General features: G+C 36.0%; 1 protein-coding gene across 4 annotated transcripts in view; it reads right to left on the bottom strand.

Moving 5' to 3' along the window:
• The window catches only part of PKHD1L1 (PKHD1 like 1), a 140,467-nt gene that overhangs the window by 32,682 nt on the left and 83,530 nt on the right, over nt 1-24,255 (bottom strand). For 2 of the 4 annotated variants that reach the window (XM_036264470.1, XM_036264474.1), the window contains 15 exons: nt 21,242-22,271; nt 19,568-19,759; nt 18,256-18,407; nt 17,735-17,824; nt 17,184-17,343; nt 15,518-15,689; nt 14,831-14,919; nt 14,342-14,490; nt 12,270-12,399; nt 10,761-10,879; nt 8,614-8,743; nt 7,242-7,415; nt 3,096-3,199; nt 2,020-2,149; nt 584-705 (listed from right to left, as the gene is read on the bottom strand). In XM_036264470.1, coding sequence (XP_036120363.1) covers nt 584-705; nt 2,020-2,149; nt 3,096-3,199; nt 7,242-7,415; nt 8,614-8,743; nt 10,761-10,879; nt 12,270-12,399; nt 14,342-14,490; nt 14,831-14,919; nt 15,518-15,689; nt 17,184-17,343; nt 17,735-17,824; nt 18,256-18,407; nt 19,568-19,759; nt 21,242-22,271 — 2,943 coding nt within the window. The remainder of the gene's footprint in view (nt 1-583; nt 706-2,019; nt 2,150-3,095; nt 3,200-7,241; nt 7,416-8,613; nt 8,744-10,760; nt 10,880-12,269; nt 12,400-14,341; nt 14,491-14,830; nt 14,920-15,517; nt 15,690-17,183; nt 17,344-17,734; nt 17,825-18,255; nt 18,408-19,567; nt 19,760-21,241; nt 22,272-24,255) is intronic. The other 2 variants (XM_036264471.1, XM_036264472.1) reach the window with 1 other exon arrangement.

The raw sequence follows: 24,255 nt of genomic DNA, 5'->3' as shown, positions 1-24,255 counted from the left end.
TTCTTTTTTGTTCCTATGGCATATGTTAGTAAAATGGAAACAAAAGGAAGCTATATTTCCTCCAAATTCTTTCTCTGTACTATTTTCTTGCTTGTAATCTCCATCTAAATAAGGAACTATAGTAATTGAAGAAATTTCATGGGAAACAAGAAGGATCCAATGGTAGTATCAGATAAGAGTAAATAATCTTGCATAATTTCATAAAAATTTTAGGTGAGAAAGGGGTTGTAGAAATTTTTTAGTCTATTATTGTAATCTTCCATATGAGGAAGGAAACTAAATCCAGAGTTAAGTAGTAATATGTGCAATAATTCATGTTAGAGAAGCAAAGAAGTAAGAGAACTATTTAAACCAATGGATAGCAACACAAAGAAAAATTCAATGGCTTTTGGAGCTCAAATGATCTTTGAAGAAAGTTCATTTACTCTTTTAATTAGCTCATTTTATTAGTTCACCAGTCTGTAGCTAAGGAAGACATAGTTTTCATTAATATTTTGAGATTTACAATTTCTACAGAAATTATAATCTTCAATAAGGAAACTATAATTCTGTATAATTATAATTATAAATTGGTTTGCGTTACCTCGATTGCTGCATGCCACAGCGTTGAACTGAAATCTTTTCTGTTCTGATAAGTTCCCGGCCAAATTGAAAGTGCGACCAAGTTTCCCCGGACTCTGTTGGCATCCCCCCATATTCTTATGCCTGGAAAAAAAAAATCCACCCTAATACATATAAATTTGCAATAAGTACTAGGGGGGATGTCCTTGGGGGAAATTAGTTTTCTAGTGTAAGCCTGATAAGTGAATCCCTTAGATTTTACATTGAGCCCTCTGAACTCTTTGATGGTGAAACTCTACTTCTTTATTTATTATTATTATTATTATTTTTTATCCTACCCAAGGACATTTTTGCATTTAACTTCAGATAGAACAGGAGGGAGAGAGGGAGGAAAAGAGAGACAGAAACATCGATGTGAGAAAGACACATCGAGTGGCTGCCACCCACATGACCCCACAGGGACTGGGGACAAACTGCAACTGAGGTATATGCCCTTAGCAGGAAATGAACCCGGGTCTTTCTGGTCCACAGGCCAATGCTCTAACTGCTGAGCTAAAATGGGCCAGGGTGAAACTCTACTTTTTAAATAGAGCATCTGAATTAGGATCTTCTGGGTGCTTGTTAAATATGTGGGTCATAGGCTCCACCTCAGGACTTAACAAACACACACATACATTTTATACATATTAAATAAGTTTGTATTATGATTTTTACTAATATTCAAGAAAGAGTAACCTCCTAAAATCAAATATAATTTTTATCAAATAACCTTCATTTGTGAATAAGCCTTTGATTGATATGTGAGGAATATTTAAGTCATAGTAATTTAAACTCTTGGTATTAGGTAACTCACATAAGATTGTGGTTTGGTAAATAATTCTTCGTGAACTGTACTGTCCACTATGGTATCCATGGCCACATGGGACCACTAAAATGTAAAGTAAGTACGATTAAATTAAGTACAATTAAGATGAAAAATCCAGCCCTAGCCAGTTTGGCTCTGCAGTTAGAGTGTTGGCCCGCTGATGGAGGGGTTCCAGGTTCAATTCCTGGTCAAGGGCATGTATCTGGATTGTAGGTTTGATCCCTGGCCCTAGGCGGGGTCATGCAGGAGGCAACCAATCAATATGTCTCTCACACATCGACGTTTCTCTCTCTCTCCCCCTCCCTACCAGTCTATCTAAAAATCAATGAAAAAATATCCATGGATGAAGATTAACTAACTAACTAAACTAACTAACTAATGAATGAATAAATTTAAAGATTAAAAATCCAGTTTCTCAGTCACACATTTTGAGTGCCCAAGGGCCACCTGTGGTTTAATAATTACCATATTAGCACAGACATCAACTATTTTTATTCTTGAAGAAAGATCAGTTGGACAGCATGGCCCTAGAGTTTACAAATAAGACTATCTCAGAAAAATACATGATTTGAACCAAAATATTATTAAATTACCTTCCCCCACTGTCAAGTGAATGATGTTATCATCTATGTCCAATCCATCGGTCCCAAACACACCAATTGCTGGGGAAAAGCCATGGTGAAAGGCACAGCCTCGGATGTAAGAGGAGCCATGTTCTTGAATCTATAAAACATTGGGAATATTTTAAAAATAAAATGAAAACATATTTTTTTAAAATCTAAAGTAGGTGATTTTCAGGAAACACACCTTGATAAATAGCATACTCAATTTACATTCCATAAAAAGGGATGATTTCTCCAGCAGGTCTTTTAATCATGGGAACTTTCCACATCTCTTGAATTTATGATTAAATAAAGCAATAAAAATATGCTCACTTTAAACACAGATAAAAACATTCTCAAGTACTTTCCTATGCATTTATATTTTTATCCCTACCTATACAATGCTAAAGTACTAAAAGTTATTTTTTCAGCACAATTTACTTATATGATGAGCAGGGATTTTTTTTTTTTTAATTCCAAAATTTGGAATAGGCAAGGGGTTATGATTCAAATGTCTGTTGGACCCAGTCAATGAGTAGGTTAGAGGCTTCAATTTTCAACCTATAAGATTATTTTTATTTCCGTAAGAAATAAGCTCTCATTTTTCTTAAATCACCAGCCCTTTCAGAATATTTATTTTCCCACTTTTGACAGAGGCATGGATATACAGACAGATATTTTTCATTTGAAAAATTTAAGCAATACTCACTTTGTTTAATAGAAACTGTTTGGAAATATGTTTGGTTATTTCAAAATAAAGTGGAGATGTGAAATACTATTACAGGCTGTCAGTCCTTTCAGGCTCTCTGCTCCTTTTCTGTGTTTTTTTTTGTTTGTTTGTTTGTTTTTAAACTTACCTTAAATAAGTGCTTAATATGGATGGAACGAAATGCTGCTATATGTCTTAAAAAGTTAATGGAAAAAGAAATCTAAGAAAGTTTTGTTATATTAGGTTATAGTTTTAGTAATTCTAAAATATGGCTATTTAGGAAAGATAAATAAAAATCAAATCAAAATCAAAATATTTTACTTTGAATATATGCAAAAATTAAAAATAAAGTACTGACCTGCCCTAGGTTAAGAAACGTGACAGCATATCGTGGATCTGTGCTATCCCTGAAGCCTTCTTGGCCACTGTGATAAAATTCCACGTTACTTATTCTTGCATTTCCTGTGGGAAGCAGACAGTTACTTTTTTTTTTCTTTCTTGAAAAAGGATAAAACATTTTTGAAAAGTTACAAAAGTTGCAATTTTCCCAATTACAAATTTGTTTTCAACTCTTTCATGGAAATCTCACTGGTTGCTCTTTGCTTCCTTAATCTAAATGAGGCAGTATCCTGCTTTCTTTTTCACTACCCCCCAGAGCCTTCTTAGACATTTTTCCCTTATAGCTTCCCCTCCCCATGAAATTTTAATAACAGATATACTATGTGTCTGTTAATGTATGGGGGTCCTTTGGAGGGCTACAAACCATTGCAATACGTAAGGATGTTTTCATCCCCCAAGAACCAATTTTACCCCCTTGGTGGTGTTATTGTCCCTGTTGAGAATGCATGACATAAGGTACAAGATTATAATTCACCTAACATTTCCATTTTGATGTTCTAACGAGCTTTTAAGAGCATTATCTTTACATAATCTCTTCCAGAATATGCATTGCCAACTATCTGGTCATCAGTTTTTTATAAGCACCACTAAGCTGACAAAAGCCAATTTTATAGATTAGTAATAACAGCAATAACAACCCATGAGAGATTGCCCTGTGCCAAGTGCTCTACTAACTGCTTAATGGGCAATGTGTGGTTTATTTTCATACAACACCATATGAGTTAGGAATTTTATTACTCCTATGTTCTGTGTAAGAAAACTGAGGCAAAGAGATTCATGGCTGGTAAAATAAACAAACAAGAAAACAGTAGAATATATCCCTTGTTTCAAAAACTAATATCTAATAAAATGCATTAGAGAAGTTATTTTGTATTAGAAGGAAAGAGCCTATCTCAAAATCCATGGGCCGGCAGTTAGGTGTATGGTGGGGAAGATAAGATTAATAAGGTAGAGACAGAGAAGAAATGGTTACCACAGACCACCTGGGCCTACAAAAGCCATAGGTGTGTTTTCTTTACTTACATCACAAAACAATTGATAGGAGCAAGAAAAGATTGTCATGGGAACAGGGTCCATTATGGGACTTTAAATGAGAAAGACATGGATTAGTATCCAAGATCAGAGCAATTTCACCCCTCTAATTAATCATCTATCTATGAAAAGAGGAACTATATTGTAATAACTATGTATGATGCCAGGTGAGTACTAGACTTCTCAGGGGGATTGCCTAGAAAGTTATATAAGTGTCTGTACTATGCTGTACACCTGAAACTAATATAATATTGTCAACTGCAATTGAAAAAAAATTAAAAGGGGACCATATTTATGTCATAGTACTATGAGTATTAAATGATAAAATGTGTGTAAAATGCTTAGCACAGTGCCTGGAATCTTGTATCATGGCCATCATTATCATCATCACCATCAGTTGAACTTATGTTGGCAGACTGTGACTAATATAAAGATTTTCTAAAATTAGAGCTGTTAGAAAATGTTTCAGAACAGCCAGTATTATGGGCAAGTGAGGACCTGCTGAAGCACTTCAAGTCTAGAATAGATGACTACTCCTGGTACATAGATTGGGGGACTGAAATATCAGCTTCCCGTGAAAAGAATCAGGGTTACTTTGGAGGAAGAACTTAGTCTCAGTCTCAGAACAACAAAGTACATCAAGTGCTTGCCATATCAGAAGGTGAAGAAGCAACAAAAGATGAGTCAAAGGAGGACTTAGGCATGAACATGAAAAGGTTCTGAAGGATAATGAGGGGGCATTTTCAGCATCAATTAGACCGACAACCACAATAGATTAGAACATAACAAATATGTTTAAATCTGTGGATCTCAAAATGATACTAATAACAAAACAAAACAAAAACTCCCTGTCACCTTTGAAACATGTCTGGGAACCAACTCATTATTTTGAAAACTAGTTAACAAGGGGAAAGAATTGAGCATTTTTTCTTACATTTCCTATATAAACTGCTTCTCAAGGTACTCAAATAGTTGTCTTGAGGAGCTTTCCTTTAAAGAGGTATTCTAGATTATAAATGAGGGGGGAATGGTAGAATTAAAATATCATTATTTTAAACCTCAGTGATTTAATCCAGGCAATGATCATGAAAGGCTACAAACATCACAAAAGGAAAAACAGTCATACATTATATGCCTACTAATGAAGAAAAACCCACCATCAACTGTGAAGAATTCTTACCTAAAAACTGAATCTGCATCTGATCAGTTTTCTAGTTCTAAACTACATATGCATTGAAAATATAAGGGAGACAGGAACACCTTAAATTCTAGAAATGCAATCCCTAAATCCCAGACTGTTAGAAACACAATAAAATGCAAGAAAAAAAAATAAATCAAAGAGATTTAAGCTTCACAACCAACTGCAATATGGATCTTGTTTAGATCCTGATTTAAATAAAAAGAGTACAAAGGAAGAAGGGAAGGAAGAAAACAGAAGGGAGGAGAAGAAAAGGGAAGGAAGGAGGAAGGAAGGAAGGAAGGAAGGAAGGAAGGAAGGAAGGAAGGAAGGAAGGAAGGAAGGAAATAAACTGGAGGAATTTGAAAAATCATTTGATGATAAGGAACTATTATTCATACTTTTAAGTCTGATATTTACAAATGTTTATAAAGAAGTCTTTAGAATTATATTCTGAAATGTTTCTAGATTAAATAATACGTGGCTGCTTCATTCACAGTAGCCAAGATATGGAAACAACCTGAGTGTCCATCAACAGACAAATGGGACAAAGAAGACATAGTATATGTAAACAATGGAATATTATTCAGCTATGAGAAAGGAGAAACTCTATTGCAACAACATGGATGGATCATAAAGGCATTACAGCAAGATAATAAGACAAAGAAATATAAATACTGCTTGGTATCACTTATACGCAGAATCAAAAAGCTGAACTTGTAAGAACAGAAAGTAGAATGGTGATTACCAGGGGCTGGGGGGGTGGGAGAATTGGGGAGATATTGGTTAAGAATATAAACTTGCATCTAGAAGAAAAGTCCTGGAGATCTAGTGCACAGCATAGTGATTAGAGACATATAATACTGTATTATAAACTTCAAAGTTAGTAAGAGACTAGATCTTAATAGTTCTTACCACACACAAAAAAATAATTATGTGATGTGATGGAGGTGTTAGCTAACACTACGATGGTAATCATATTGCAATATATAAATGTATCAAGTCAACACATTGCATATGTTAAACTTATATAGTTATGTTAATTACATATCAATCAAAAATATATGTGGCTGCTTCAAAATAATCCAGTGGTTTAAATAGTGTAGGTGGGCATACAGATGAAACAAGACTGGCAAAAGTTGATAATTGTTGTAGCTGGTAATGGGTACACTGGGATTCATTACACTATTTTCAATATTTTTTAAAATTTTCTTTAAAAAATAACAGATACGTATGCTTGTTATAAAATAATTTCTGTGTGGGTGAGAGACTGGGTAAGCTATTATCAGAGGCCATTGTTAATTTTATAATTCTTACTGTGTGAAGATAAAATAAGTAGAATAATATGAGGAATTTGGTATAGGAGGGTAGCACCTGGGCTACTTAATCCCACTCAAAGCTTTATTTTTCCAACTATTACAAACAAGACATCAGGCCCAAAGTGTAGCCACACATCACCATACTGAAATTTAATTTACCTGGAGTTTTGGCTCTTCAAGGAACGTAATCTTAAACCAGTCAACTAGGAGCAGCCTGATAGCGTCAGGAGTAATCTGCCTGATAAACCCCTGCCATCCCTACGGGGAAAGGGCCCTAGCACTAACCAATTCGCTTTTTTTTATCTAGTATGACCTCCTTGGTCCTGCTCCCTTCTGCCTGCAAAAGCTTGCATTTTGTGCGGTTCTTCAGAGCTTCTTTTTATCTATGAGATTAAATGCTGCCTGATGCATGAATCATTGGATAAAGCCAGTAAAGTTCTTTAAAATTTTCTCAGTTGAATTTTGTTTCTTAACACATGAGATCCTATAAAGAAGTGAGAATTACTTAAGAACTGATTAAACACAGAAGAGACTATGGTACATTTCATTTAGGAAAAGAAACTGAATTTGTACCAACCTTTAAATGTCATCGTATTTTCAGTGAATGAGCTGACCAAAACGCGTGCACCAAAAGATTCCTTGAACCAGCCTGGGTAGTCTTCACCAAGAATTTTGATGTTCCTACTCAGTATCCCAACATCAGCTGCTAACCTGTAGCTCTGACCTGTACCAGGAACATGGTATCTTTCACCTGCAACAGAAGGACAGCTAGATTATTACCAATGCTGAGAAATACCAGTCTTTATTTGTTTCTTTACAGTTCACCAGGCTACATAACTTTTTAATGTGCCAACAGTCCGCACAAAAGCATACATTGATTCGAGATTAATGCTTTGACATACATAGATGGCAGACTGAAATTATGATGGCTTTTTATTTATAAAATGAATTATTATCAAAAGTATGTCTTCTATTAACACTAAAAAGATTATTATAATCAGCAATTATTAAATAATTGCTTAATAAGAATTTTACAATCACTTTATACACAAAAACACTGTTGAAAGGCAAGTTGAGAAGTTTCTCGTAATTTTAATGGATGAGGAAATGAGGTAGAGAATAATAAATTTACCCAAGCCTGTGTGGAAAATCAGCAATAAACAGATATTTCTTCTGCTGACCCCTTGGTTTGTTCCACATTTCCTGTGACATATTTTGTATCAACCATAATTCTTTTTTTAAAATTTTATATATATTCATTTTATTAATTTATTTATCAACCATAACTCTAAGTATTAGTAGCATAGCAAACACACTGTGTACACTTACATCTTAATGATTTGTAAAACACAACCTAAATTCTAGTCTACATTTCTAGAAATCTTAGTCAAAACTTTAAGATAAGCAGGTATATTTCAAACTGAGAGAAATGTTTGGTAGTTTAGAGAAAAGACCGTATAATGTCAAACTTCAAAAACTTTTGTTTTATGATTAAAATGTTCTTCAATGAAACCTTCCCATTTATATTTAAAGAAAAATATGTGATACACAATGATACCTACATATGCTTCTATCAAAATATCCCTTAGGCACCAACACCAGTCTGAATGGAATACTCTTCTGAAATAGTTGTGAAATGTTTCATCAGATAATTGTAATTACAGAAGAGAGCACTAAAATGTGACCATTTCAAGACATTTTAAAAAAATAATAGTTTATTGCTTTTTAAAGAGAGAGGAAGGAAGAGGGAGAGAGAGAGAATCATCAACTGGCTGCTTCCTGAATGCCCCCTACCAGGGATCGAGCCCACAACCTGGGCCTGTGCCTTGACTGGGAATCCAACTGGCAACCTTTGCTGCCCAGGACGATGTCCAACCAACTGAGCCACACTGGCCAGGACTCAAGACATTTTAATTATATATCTATTTGGTCAAAGAACAACCACTTACCAAGGTGAGTGTAGGAAAGGGTATCATTGAGAATGAGAATTTTGTGATCGTGCAGGATTTTAACGATGCTTCTAGTTTCTGTCTGGTGGATGTCATAGCTTGTGGTTGTTATCACAATCTCTTCTCCCTCCTTTGAAAAATTCAAGTGCCAAATACAAGAACAATTTTAAAATAGGTTTCTATTTCTTAATAACTACTCAATAACTCTATATCTGATTAGAATCATGGCATTATCATAGAGAAAAAAACTAGATATTTAGGTCTCTAAAATAAATATGTTTTTGTTTGATATTAAGAATCCTAAATTTTGAATTATCTCAGCCTTTCCTTCCATTTAATTCAGGTTCCTTGAAAAAAAATTAAATTAAAGAAAGTATGTTCATATTTTTATCAAAAGAACTGATCAGAACAATATTCTTTAAGACTTAAAAAAATTTCCCAGGATTTTTGAAACATAATTAACTATCACTTGATATTTTTGAAAGGTGAGAAAGGAAGAGAAAACTTCAAGAAGACAACCCAGTCTTAGAATCTGCATTTGTATATGACAGGCTCCTTCTTGTCATCCAAATCTCTGCTCAAATGATTTTTTTTCTCTACCCTTCTAAGTTCTTGGCTGGGACCCCTGTAACAAAAGACAGATTAACAAAAGGAAAGCATGTACATTTATTTAATATAAATTTTGTGACACAGGAGCCTTCAGAAGGCTTGTTGTACCTGAGTGTTGCTACGCTGGGTTTGATGAGGAGAGGAGAGGGAAGATGTGATAGGGTACAAGTCCAGTGTAATAAGCTGGGGAACTAGCAAGTCTTGCTCAGGTTTCTCCCCGTGTCCCTCTGTCTTCAGAGACATGGGTGGTCTTCTCCTCTGGGTATAGGGAGGGTACCTCACACATGAAGGTTTGTGACTGGCTTCAGGGGAAACTAGAAAGTTCTACAGCACAGGAAGCTTCTCAAATTCCTTCATCTTAAAATACTCAAGGTTTTTGGGTAGCATGTCCTAAATTTAATATTTTGGGGTAGCATGTCTTAAACCCCATCATATCCTTGAGAGACCCATTCTCTGGCCGCTCTATTCAACGCTATTTGCCTCTGTCTACTGAGGCAGCCTCACATCACCTGTTCTATTTCCTTCATCATGCTCATTATAATCTGAAATTAACACATTTATTTGTTAATTTAGTGTCTGCTTCTCCTACCCCAATGTCATTTCCACTATAGCTTGACCAATTTCTTCACAAATGAATCCTTTGTCTAGAAAATGTATGACAGTTAAATATCATTTAGATAATATGCAGAAAAATATTTATTGGATAAATAATAACTTAATTAGAGGAATAATAGGAATACTAAAATTATTTAATTACTTTCTAAAAAGTAATCACACCTCAACCATCACTAATAAGAACCTATTAACATAGATTATAATACCTCCCAATGAATCTTCTTCCTTTTATTTACCAATTTTTAAACTACATTAAGAGAGTCAACCCCTTTGTTGGAGGATTTGTTTTGATTTACTCAGACTAAGCCTCTCTGTTCTTGACTCAAAACCTGATTCGCAGTAGAAGGGAACTGGCTGAGATCTGAGCTTGGAAAAGGAATCCATCCATCTCCCTGACCCTTCAGCATTAAAGAGTGTTTGCAAACATGAGTCTGTGGCCTATGCACACCTACGAGACAGTGGAGACGGGAACCACACCACTCATTTTACCAAAATCTCTCCTTTAACACAGGTGTTATTTGAACATCACTGGGCATCAGGATTTATTTCCAAATGCTTAACATGTCAAATCACAAATTAGAAGTAAAGAGAGGACCAAGATAACAATAAAATGTATTCAAAACAATTTCTTTTTTCTGTTTTGCAAGAATTCGTAATAAACAAATATTTTGCCCCCAAATTTTCACATTCCCTTTCATAACTAATTTACACATGATGTTCTTTATGTATTCTGAAGGCCCTTGGACACAACACTTTTTAAATGCCTGCTATCAGGTTAGCTTTCAGAGTGCAGGCTAATTGCAAAATACACATTTCACATCTGGTTTATCAGGTGAGAAATAAATGTCCATGAGAATAAAGAAGAAACCTTTTCACATTGACCCACTGTGTGTTCACTTTCCGCCACAAAGTGTTTCCTCTACCTGCCAATCCACCGCATCCACCAAAGACAGGACTTTGGAACCTGCGTTTGCGGTTTCCGAGAGTTTAGTTTTGTATATGGAACGGGGAATTCCGTGAAGGTCCAGCTCACCAAACACTCCTGCAGGAGAAAAACACACTCCTACTTATTCACCACACGGTACTGAGTTAGGCCCTGATATAGAATGAGAGTTCGCTGATCTATTTTAATAAGTGATTGAACATAAAATCAGTTGGGGTTATCTGCTCAGGGCTTTAACCCTTTGATTCACTTCTAGGAACATGGTCCATAGACATTAAGGCCAGTACACAAAAACATATGAACAAAGGGGCTAACTTCAACAATATTAGGAAAGTAGAATTACTCAAATTGTACTTCAACAGAATGATGGGGTAAATTGTAATATACCAATATCATGGTGTAATATGCTATAAAAAGAAAGTGTTATCTGTAAGTATTGATCTGGAAAGATCTATAATATATTAACTGAGAAAAGAAAATTGCGTAGTAATTTATTTAGTTTGACCTTGTTTTTTGTAAAAGGCACAATACTATTATCACAAATCAATATATATAATGTAAATATAGGTATGGATAGAAAACATGAAAAGACATGTAAAAATTGCTAATTAATGCTAGCTATTTTCTTCAAGAGGGAAGTAGAATTGGAAAGATGTATATTTTTTCTTGATATTATTCCATGTTGTTTAAAATGTTATTTTTGTTTTTCTTTATATTGCTCTGTGTTGTTCGAAATGTTACTTTTGAAATAAAAATGAACACGTAGAAAACAAAACAAAAAAATTAAGACTGAATTTGTTTTCCTTGGAACATTTGTTAAGATTTGAATTTGTCTTGGGAGAGCTAACATAATCTAAAGCCATTTTTATCCCCTTATAAATGATTGTTACTGTTTTAGAAATTGTACAATGGAGTGATTACATCACATGTTGTATGTGTCTCTTAAATAAATATGCAGTAGTATTAATAAAAACAGTTATTTACTGTAACCAAATTAAACCTTCCCCTTCCTTTGTTCCCAGGCTCACAGAGGAATACATTCAGCCATACCAATGCAGCAGGGGAGTTCATGCTGTGGGTCAGCTGACTCTGTTGTCAGTTATCCACAGAGTACTAACACTATAAAAAAACAATGTATAGGAAACTTACCATTTAGGGAAAAAGCACTAAAATGTGAAGAGTTTTATTACTTATATAAAAAAAAGATTGTGAAGAAAACCAGATTGGATAAATAATATATATGGAGAGATTTGTTGCTGTTAGCTTTATAATGAATTATATTTTGGTTTAAAATAATGCACATCTATATCTATTTTAATGTGACATGACTTAAAAATCTCTGCCACTTTTATAACCTTTTACTACAAATAAGTGTAAAAGCTTCTGATACCATAACATCAGGAACTGATAATAATACTTTAGTGTTATGTGTTTTAATACATTCTTAAAACTGACATGAATAATACTTTTAGTACCTGGAAACACATACCTAACACCTTTGATCCTTGATTTGGTCCTTCTGAAAAAGCCCACTCTGGAGTGGAATGATTTCCTCTAAGAATAATCTGTAATTCTCCTTTAAAAGGGTTATCTTCCCAGCCACCAATTAATCTACCACCCTGCAGTGAAGCAGAAAATTGTTAACACTTAAAAATTGAGCAGAAAAAATTTTCCCCATAAAAAAAGAATTAGGAAAACTGGAAGACTTGTCTAGTAAAAACGAATAAATTCTGTTACACAAAGAACAGTATTATAACTGAAAGTGACCTTAATTTAATCCACTCACCCTGGGATAGGCAATTTAAATGATTTTTCCAAGGTCAAAATCAATATCTACTTACTGTCAGAATTGAACCTAGACCTAAAACTGTGACCTTTTAAGACCTAAACTAGTGCTGTTTGAGTAGATCACACTGGATTTTAAAATAATATGGCCTACATACACTATACTCCTGTAGTTATACCTGGGCTATGCTGTTTATGAGCCATCATTATTAATAATAATAATAGCTATTACAAATGCTTGCTGATTCTATGTCAGGCCTGATGTGCAAGGCTTTACATATAGTGTATCACTTAACCTTTAAACAAAACCCATGAATTGCTATTTTTCTCATTTAATGGGTGAGAAAACTGATGCTAAAAGTGGTCAAATAACTTACCCACAGTTACCTACCCAACTGTTAAACAGTGAGGTAAGAATTCAATTGTAGCTTTAATTTATCTCAAAGCTCACACACATAACCAAAATATCACACACCTTTAAAACATTGAAAGCTTAGTTTTATTAAAGAAACACTATTGCTCACTTTTATTTTTTAATGGTGCTTAATAGCTTTTTGGTTAGACCATTTTTTTTTTTTTTATCCTCACCCCAGGACATTTTCCCATTGTTTGTTCAGGTAGAGTGGGAGAGAGAGAGAGAGAGAGAGAGAGAGAGAGAGAGAGAGGGAGGGAGAGGGAGAGAGAGAGAGAGAAACATCGACATGAAAGGGACACATCAAGTGGCCTCCACCTACACGACCTACCAGGGCCGGGGACAAAGGGCAACCAAGGTACATGCCCTTATCGGGAACTGAACCCTGGTCTCTTGGGACCGCAGGCCAATGCTCTAACCGCTGAGCCAAACTGGCCAGGGCTAGACTATTCTTTTTGATGAACAATAATAACAAACTGACTGAGCAATGAGACTGATCAAACTATTACATGACCAACTGAGGTTTCTGAGAATGAAGTGATTGTTCTAAACTACTGAAGGCTTTTATTTAATCTGCTTCTGTTTGCATAATTCCATCTACATTCTGTCATTTTAGGAAATACTGTTAGGCCCTGGCTGGTGTGGCTCAGAGGGTTGGGTGTTGTCTGGTACACCAAAATGTTGCTGGGCACATGTAGAAGTGTGTGGGAGGCAGTTGATCAGTGTTCCACTCTCTTTCCCTCTCCCTTTCTCTCTCTCTAAAAATCAATAAAAATATCTTTATTAAAAAAGAAATAGCCCTGCCAGTGTGGCTCAGTGGTTGAGCACTGACCCATGCACTAAGAGATTGCTAGTTCAATTCCTGGTCAGAGCACATGCCCAGGTTGTGGGCCAAATCCCCATTGGGGGGCATGCAGGAGGCGGCCAATGTTCTCTCTCATCGATGTTTCTTTCTCTCTCCTTCTCCCTTCCTCTCTCTTAAAAAAAGAAATACTGTTTGTTTTCTAAAAAGGGGGGAGGGGGGCTTAAAATCTTTTAAATTTTTTCCAGGATCCTGGGGATTCTCTGTTGGTTGGATCACGGTGTGAGTTTAGCTGTATCTTATAATAGCACAACCATCCTATGTATGACTGCCAATGGGCAAACCTTACACTAAAAGTAGCATGATAATCACTCCTTAAGAAATGTTTAGTCCACAATATAAAGGAGAGCAGACATATATTAGACTTACATGAGGCTCGTGTGTCATGGCCAAGAGCCAGCTGTGTTTTTAATTAATATCAATTTAATATGCTTTATTATAATTTTTCAGTGAACCATCACTTTAGAATTTGGTTAATGAAGTATAACACCCTTACTCTTACCTGCAGTGATATGTAGGTAGCATTCAAAACAACTTTTCTGTAAGAAGACTCTGTAGCCTCCACATTCTGTTTATCTTCCAGTTCTAGAACCCCCCAAATAATGAGCCTTTCCATTGGTGGAATATCTGTGTCTGCTACAACCCATGTTCCTATAAAAATAATTTTATGTAAGAAATATAATCCATAGATTATAGCCTACAGAGAAAGCACTGACAACCTTTTCAGTGGGTCTTGGTTTTGAAGTGTGCAACCCTTTTCCCACATGATGATTGATTCTTGTCTCCCCAGAAAAATTTATATTCTTAATACTCAGGTTTAAGTTCACATAAAACCCAGGAGGCTAAGTCTGGTATCCAGGACACAATAATAGAATCCATCTCCACATTTGCTATTTCCTAAGGTGAGCTTGGTAAAGGTGGAATGCTACCTATTGTGTGGCATCTACCCCAAAGTTGCATGAACACAGGTTTTACTTCTTTATGTATCTACCTTCAGGAATAACCACATTTGCTCCTGGGTGAGGTATGGTATAATTATTTTCCCGAGATGATTGCCAAAAAGAATCATTTGACCATAAGCTGAAAACAAACAAACAAAAAATAGTTCCATTAAGTATTGTCTCTGTATATTTAATGACCATCTCCTTAGGGTGTAGCACTATACTAGATGATTTGAGGGTGATAGAATGCAAATTAAATCGTTTATAGCTTTTCCAAGTAGACAAGCTAATATGTGAAATTAGTAACATATTCAACACACACAACTACCCATACAGTTTTTTCTCCATTGAAGAAAACTTCCTTTCCATCCACAATGTGATTCACTTTTTCTGCCACTAAATCCATGTACTGCGATATCCTAATTTTGCTGCTCTGGATGTGTCATCAAGAAGTTCTGTAATCTCGGGGAATTCATTTGAGGGCATTGGTCTAGTAATCCAGATCTAACATTCTGCAAATCTGAGACTACCAGCAATGTACACACATAGTTTCTGTGAGCTTTTCCCATTTTCTCATCAGGGCGGTGGAAGGCTCAAGGGCAGTGATGAGTGTGGAAGTGCTTTGTGACGCACGAGGCACCGCGCAGTGGGGGATGTTACTTTTTCACCCAGAACTGCTGTGTGAAAGGATTATGCCCAGTGCTCCTGAAGGTAGTAACAAACAAAGGCCTATATACTTGTATGTGGCTGGCCGCTTCCTGGGAATCGGACTCCTTGACGGGGGGTGCACAGGGAAGCAGTCCTGGAGAATGCAGCAGTAAGCTTGGAAATTAATAGTCACATCTTTCACGTCAGGGTCCAGGGTCCCAGAAACAGGCTGGCTTTGAGGAAGGTCATTTCTCCCTGACACTAAAAGTGAAGAAAAGCAGCTTAAATTAACAAGATGACCAAAGTACTCAAATGTAAGAAAATCATGGTCATTTGAAAATACCCTTCAGACAGTAGCTAGGTATTGTTCAAATGCATGGAATATATACGGAGGAATTCTGACAAAATGCACATCTTATTGAGAAGCACATAGTCAAAATATCTTTAAAATAATATTTTAAAATTAAAAATTTATTTTTAAATATTTTATTTTCCAGCCCTGGATGGTTTGTTCAGTGTTTAGAGTGTCGGCCTATAGACCAAAGAGTCATGGGTTCAATATGCAGTCAAGGGCACATACCTGGGTTGCAGGTTCAATCCCCAGCCCTGGTTGGGGTTGTACGGGAGGCAATCAACCAATGTGTCTCTTTCACATCGATCTTTCTCTCTCCCCACCCCTCATGCTTATAAAAAATTAATGGAAAAATGTCCTTGGGCGAGGATTAACAACAAAATATTATTTTCCAAATATAATTAAATAATAAAAATAAAATATATGATAGTTTCCATTGTACTCATTTCCTCCAATTTTTTGAAATAAATTTTGGGGCCACATTTAAATTAAAAAATGTTCATGTTATCTCCAAACATAAAATGTAAGTTTTTAATTCAACTCAAGGCTTTTTCTAGCATGAATTTCATCTCCAGTCCTTTTATAATAAAAGAAATGCATGGGTGGTCTTTCTCCATTGCTAGTGGGAGTAGGGTCCTTACAATATCTTGAGAAAAAGAATTTTCTGAAACTTGCATGGGAGGATGAGTGATTTTTATGGGTGTGGAATTACATCCTTGGGTTTCCAAAGTCCCATTTCCCTTAAGCCAGTCCTGGGAGATGTGCAGCTGGAGATGTAGTAGAGCCAGAAGCAAAGCCAGCATCCAAAGTTTCCATTCCATGGTGGAACTGGGTCCGGTTTAGCATTAGGCTAGCTGTAGTCCATTAGTCAGTCCATTGTGTGTGGGGTCCACATAGCTGTGGGTCATGTGGGGGAATGCAGGACCATGAAAGCCCAGCAAGCCAGGAGTCAAGCACAAGCAAGCAAGAGTGCAACAAACTCCTTTGTTTAGGAGATTAAATATCCCAAATTTCAAGCCCTTGCAGTATCCATGCCCATCCTGACCACTGACCTGTTCCCAGGAGTGCCTTCCCTATTTCATCCAGACTTTACTGGACATGCATCTATTCTCCCCTGTCCAGTCACTTCCCCCAGTGGATCTGTGGGGAATAGACCTGGAGAATGTTAAACTGCAGCTTCCTGGCAAAGCTGCACAAATGACACGCCTATACTATTTGGCTTTCCCTTGCTCCTTTCCAGTTATTCATAACTAGTTAATTACAGTGGTATCACTGCCATTCAAAAACAGTTGTTGAATCTTGCTATATACAAGGTACTGTATAACACACTTGCCCATTAAGCAGTTTTTCTCCTTCAGACGAAACATTAGATAAAATAACCACTCTGCCTAATGAATACATACCCAAGTAATACAGAGTACTGGTGTTTGGTTCAAGGTGCCAGTCTCCATTCTTGCTAGTATTCCAGCTCAGGGGATTTGAGGAGCCATTCCTCATATCAACAACATTAAACATATCAGGATTTTGAGTGAAGTTATGAGATATGATGACATAGTCTTCTTCCTGTAAAAGTTTATAAAAACATGACTTGTTTTATATGTTAATACCCTGCCTAATATACATTAATTTTGATGGCACTGAATTAACCTATATATTAAGACAAGTTTTAATTTTAGTTTCTTTTTCATCTTGCATTTATATTTTGTTTATCAATACTTTATATGTCTACAGCAATAATGCTAACTCTGTCACCAAGGCAATAAGAGTCTCTCTCTATCTATACCTATACATATAAATCTCAACACACACATATATGTACATATTTAGAAAATATTTTATTTCTATAATGTTTGAAAACATTTAAAACATTGCAACGATGCTGGGATTATTTTGATTATTTTTTTAAGAATATAAATGAAAGAAATGAAGACACCCAATTCAGGATACTGGTTACCATTAGAGATGGAGAGTGAAGAATGAATGAAATCAGGGTAAGCCATAAGCCATAAGCCATACAGAGAACTTCCACTTCATCTAAATGTCTCTTTAAAAAAAAAAAAATCAGAGGTAAATATTCACAGAATGTTAGATTCAGATAGAGATGAGTGATGGGCATATTTTCTATAATATTCTATGTTTGATATATTTCATAACACAAATAATAAAGCCCCAAACTGGTACCTGAAACATCATGAGCACTCAGTCAGTGTTAGTTATTATCATAGTAATAATAACAGGGCACAGATTTAGTACTACAGGAAGATTGCTTACTTCAGACTCTTGAATAGGATCCTTTTATTGGCTTGTCTTAGATTTACAGGGGTTCATGGAGGGTGTGCAGGACTTTCACAGGCCAAAATGTGAGGCAAGGGCATTCTGGGCCAAACAGTCAGTGTAAGGATGAGAACGTGCCCTGTGGCTGAGTAGTGTTCAATCTTAATTAATAGAAGATGGACTTGATAGCTCTTTATTTACCTTGAATCCATAGAATGTCGATGTATATGATATGTTGGTTACGTGATCCACACCTTTAAAATACCAGTTAATGTGCTTTGCATTTGGAATCAGAGCCATCCATCCAGACATATGAGTCAGTCGTTTCTTCTGAAAGGGGACAATGCTTGTGCCTGCAGGAGAACATAAAACAAACAAGTAATAGTAATCTACACCTCTAGAAAATTCCTCCTTTTATGGACAAATGCAAATGTAAAATATTGGTCTAATCTATGGAAGTCTCTAAAGAGGCCAATATAGCATTTCACTATTTATATTCTAAATGTCAATATTTAATACTACACTTAACTGAAACATAAAATGCTTTTCCACTTGAAATTATGAATTAAGATGGAGACTTTATTCCTTAGGAAAAGAAAAATATTGAAACAATGATTATGACTACTATGACAGAAATGCTCAAATATATTAACGCAATTTTTAAAATATCATTAATTAAATCATTGATTTGCAATGTATGCAAATGTAAGTTCTGATCCTTTATTAGATTCTCTTACATTTGTTGATTTAATCAAAACCTGCATAGCCAGTGTGAGTGAACACTTTGATTTAGAACTCCTAAGGAACTAGGTTACAACTAGACCTACCACACACACTAGCGATGATACCCTAAATGTTGAGAGTGACACACTTGGAACCTGAACTACTGTTATGGAAAAAACTATGTAATTTAGTTATGCTTTGGTCATGAGAGAATGCCTGACATTTTTAGTAGAAGATCTAAAAGATCTTACAATATAAAGAAAAGACCAGTGATTAATTGCCCATATTCTATATTTTTCCTCTCCCTTCCCTTTCTGATTGAATTTTATATTAAATTTATAATCTCTAGAAGCAAGATTATAAAATAAACTGTCATCTTTTTTATTTTGGGGATAGGACCAAAAAAATTCCATTATCATGGAGGAACAAATTCATTAATTCTTAGGCTTACGAAGCAGTGTTAGTTTTGAAAGCACCATGAGCAGAGTCATTAGGACACAGTACAGAGGACCTGGAATGTGTGGGAAGAGTATGACCATATGGATCAGTCGGCAAATATCCAGTTCTCTCCCCTCCTTCAGGGGAGAGCAGACTTCCCTGCCTTGTAGATGCTGGGTGATTTCTTTGGCTCACGGGAGATTAGCAGAATGCCCATTTTGAATGTTTTTGTTTCTTGTCTGGCTTCTGACATACAAATAATTATGGTTTCCCCAATGTTCTAGGCAGGAACAACTCAAGAAGATGAGGAAAACATTTACATTAGTGGTTTCAACTATTCTACTCCACTTACCAAAAGCGTCTGAGAGCACCACGTCCTTCTCAAGCAGAGATACTGGAGAAGGCTTGTTGAATGCCAAGCGGTGGAAGCTGACTGAGGCGTCACAGACAGACCCAGGGAACCCAACACTCCACTCGGCCTCCTGAGTGCAGTGCGAAGGGTCCAGCAATGAGCTGTGTGGGATGACGGTGTGTCCTTTGTGACCTAGAAAAGGAACACAATCCACGTTTCCGACTTCATGCTATAAAAAGGAAAAACCAGTCTACAACATAAAGGTACTGTGATCCATTGTACTGCTAATACAATCTCAAAGTCTTAGTATTTTTCTTTCTTTCTTTCTTTTTTTCTTTCTTTCTTTCTTTCTTTCTTTCTTTCTTTCTTTCTTTCTTTCTTTTTCTTTCTTTCTTCCTTTCTTCTTTTTCTTTCTCCCTTTCTCTCTCTCTCTCTCTTTCTCTCTTTCTTTCTCTTTCTTTCTTTCTTTCTTTCTTTCTTTCTTTCTTTCTTTCTTTCTTTCTTTCTTTCTTTCTTTCTTTCTTTCTTCTTTCTTTTTCTTTCTTCTTTCTTTCTTTGTGGCATGGAGCAAGGGGGAATCCCTTACAGACGCTTTGCAGTGGACTCTGGTCAGGGAGTTAATTGTGGATGTAACTGTAACATAGCATCTGAAGCACCCACAAGAGCCAAAGTAGGGATGGGAAGCAGGATAAGTAACTTGGCCAAGAATTAAATCCAGCAGTCTGCCATGGGGCCTATACTCTTAACTGAGGAACTGCTAAGTTACTTTAAAAATCTAAGCTGAATTAAATAAACTAATAAAGGTTACACAAAGTTTTATATTAGAACCATCCAAACATTCTTCCTCTTAAAGCCACCATTTGGAGACAGAACTCACCAAATATAGTTGAGAACTTCCTCTGTTTGAATATTGAGATAAATCTTCTTCCATTTTTCAGTCTTTCAAAAGTAAATTGTTAATATCTGTAGTTTTACTTGTCAACTTTCTCTCTCTTCTAAAGTATTAGGCAGAACTATCTCCCACACACCCTCACTTTTTTATTCAGACAGGTCTTTAACATTAAAAAATTCTAAGTTCTAGAAACTAAGAATATTTTAAAAATGTGACATACTCTGAACTTGAAATGGTAAAAAATGTTATTAGTTAACATATTTATTCAACTTATTCAAATTCAAATTTTAGATTGGAAAGGAAAAGGTTAATATCAGGCCTGTAACTACTTCCCTTGAAGTTAATGAGCAGGATATATCCAGTCTGTCTTATATAAATAAACCTGCAATTTCTACATGTATGGTCCATGACTGATTAGAGAATTTGAGTAGTCATGTAAGCAGTTTCTTATCTGTGTAATTAACTGAGTATTTTAAAATGAAACCAGTTTCCTTTTGTGATCAATGTTTCCAATAATATTGCTCAAAACATGCTGTTATTTCAAAACCAAAGTGCAAATGCAGGGGGGAAAAGGACACAATTGGAGGCTGTAGCTGATAGTTTGGGGCTTTTCCAGAAAGGAATGTCTCATGTATGACTAGTGTTGACCTATATCCTTAAGTCATTAGTACAGTTTGGGACTGGGTAAAAATCTGTGATTCAGGTGAGTCCGCTTTGAAAATTCAACTCGGAGTTAACACAAACATATTTCCAATGTATTTTATCAGAAATTATAACATTACCTGTGAGTGAACCATCAACATCAATCAGTACCACTTCATGTTCCCATCGAAAGCCAGCCTTGTTTGGTGTGTCAAAATACTGGATATCAACAAATTTTGCACTCCAACCTCCACATCTCTCATTGCAAACTCCAGTGATGGATGTCACTCCCAAAGCTACACAGTTGGGACGGTCAAAGTTCATAAAGTGTGTGGAAGACACAGTTAAGCCTTCACTAAATGGGAGAACCAGACCTCTCATTGTACAAAATGCAGACCCCATTCCCAGTTCATCAAGATGACCAACGATTTTGGCATTTTTAATCACCGCTCCATTGCTTTCACCCCATCCTCCAACATAAGCAGCCAGGACCCTCTTGGTCTCAATTCCTGCCTCATAATTATTTACCATCACGAAGTTATGAAACTGAAGGGCACCTCCATTGACCCATTCAGCTCCTTTTTGACAATTCCAAGTAGTAAGTGAATTAAATACTGCAGGCAGTGCCACGGTAGAAGTACAAGATCCTGTTTGCATGGGGAAATATTCTTCAAATATCCACATTCCAAACCAACCTTGAGAATGAACAGTGTTGTTAAAGAATTCTCCAAGAGGAATTCTTTTTTGGCAAATGTTTCGGTCATAGGATGGCCCATCAGGGTGGTTGTTCATTCGGTACCAAAAGCCAAAGTGAGTGCCCCCAGCAGCTGCATTGTGCCGAATGGTATTGTTTGGGTTAGTTACCCAAAATGCAGCTGGAGTCACATCATCGTTCAGAAGACTAGTACTTTGCTGCACAAACACTGCCAAGTTATACTGCAGGATATTGCCATGTTCAATACCATCTTCTATGAAAAATGCTCCTCCCTTGATATCATAGATAATATTCCTCTCAACCAGAAGGTGATGTGTGTTGTGGATAGTAACAGCTCTGTTATAGGTCTGGTGAATTGCACAGCCTCTCACATAAGATTTGAACTGTAAATCTCCCAGCAGGTGCCAATGTATTGGATATCTCCCCAACCGAAAAGCCTGGCCAGCATGGAATACCTGTCAAGCCCAGAAATCATGACTGTTTAGTGATCCACATAAACACAGTTTACTTAGCTCATATTTTCTTGTTTAAGAACCTCCAAATTTAATTATTATTAATGCATTTATATTTTCCGTATTTTTCATGTTTGTCATTAGAGAATATTTGGCCCCCCAGCCCACCTTGTTTTATTCGGTATATAACAACCCATACTTGAAACCAGTTAATTAATGAATAAACAAAAGCCAAAAGCCATCTTTAACTGTTCTGCTTTTCAGCTCAGTCTATTAAAAAATTTTTGTGTTTAGTAAAATAAAGCCCCTTAAAAGACTTCTTTTCTCTTTCACTTTTATTCTTATATAATAAGAAACGCTTCTTGAATGTTGACCATGTGCCTGGCACTGTGCTAAGTGTCTTATGTGCATGACTACAATCTTTACCATAATCCTATGAAGTGGCCACTTACCATTAACTTCATTTTAAAGTTAAAGAAACTGAAGTTTAGAAAGGCTGAGGATCATATTCATGGTCATATGGCTCCTTTAAAATCAAGTTGGTATAATTCTTGGGTTAGCGCTCTTATTAACCACTCTGCTGTACTTTTCTTTAATAAGTCTTCAATCTAATAGTCTAATACAGTGGTGCTAGTGTGTGCAAGTGTGTGATCTGAGTGTAAGAGTATAAAATATGATTCCAGGAGGTCTGGTAATAAAATATGAGGGCGCCTATTTCCAGTCTTCATCCCCAAATACGAGATTAACCATTACTAATATTTAATATACAGACTGACCCTGGCAAACTCACTCAGTCTGTATGTCAGATATCACAAGTGTGTAACGTTTCCTAGGAGGAGGGAACCTTCACAAAATGTTGACTCTCTCACCCTCAATGATTTGTTTGCAGTCAAAGTGTCCCCAGTTTAATAGATTTAAGGATTTTACTATCATTTCCTTCCTTTCTTTCCTCCCTTCCTTCCTTTTACTGAATACTTGATAAAAAAAAAAACTATTGATTATATAGATTAAAAAACCCTTGATTATATATATTGAATATAATAAGATTCAAAGGAATTTCTAATCTCTTGAGGATAACTTGCATATTTATTAATATACTTATATATTTGTCCCGTTGATAGTCAGCTGACAATCTGCTGTATACCAAGCCACAGAGGAATCAGCAGAAAACCAGAAAGATACAATTTCTGAACTAATTGAGTTTATGTCCTACGGGAGAAATCAAATATAAATAGAAATAGATTTAATATTGGGAATTATGAGTAAATAAAGGAAGATAGGGGTTTGGGCAGCTATTTCAAATAAAGATGGTTAAGAAAGGCCTTTCTGAAGACAAGACATTTGCAAAGAAGGCTGACTGAATGACAGTGTGAGCTGTGCAAATATTTGGTGGATAATCATTTTAAGCAGAATGAAGAGCACACACAAAGAACTTGAGACAGGAATACGTTGACCATGGACGTGGTACACCAGGCCTATGTGTCTTGCATGGCATGAGCCAGGCGTATAGACTCCATCACAGGAGATAAAGTCAGAGGCCAGTGGGCAACAGATCATGTGGGTCCTACGGAAAGGACTCAGACTTTTAGTTTTAGGTATTCTGTGAAGCCACTGAAGGGTTTTGAACAGGATGCAACAAGATCTGATTTATATTTAAAATTTTTTATTTTGGCTGTGGTGTGAAGATTCTACTGGAGCAAAAGTGGAAATAGGAAGACCAGTTAGGAGAAAGTCACAGTAGTCCAGGCAAGATGTGAGAGGGTTAGAGGTCAGGGGGAGGTGATAGACAGATGTTGGATTCAGGGTACAGTATTTTGTGGGCAGATTACATAGAACTTGCTGATGAATCTGATGTGGAGTATGAGAAAAATAAACAAAATTTTGGCATGATTAAATGGGTGAATTATTAGGTGTATTAAAATAGTGTGTCTCCTCTACCCAATTATAACTAGCATCGGGCAAACAGCATGAATTTAGCACACACTTG

This window comes from Molossus molossus, unplaced genomic scaffold (assembly GCF_014108415.1).
Source record: "Molossus molossus isolate mMolMol1 unplaced genomic scaffold, mMolMol1.p scaffold_m16_p_16, whole genome shotgun sequence".
Taxonomy (NCBI): Eukaryota; Metazoa; Chordata; class Mammalia; order Chiroptera; family Molossidae; genus Molossus; species Molossus molossus.
This window is presented reverse-complemented; position numbering and strand designations above follow the sequence as displayed.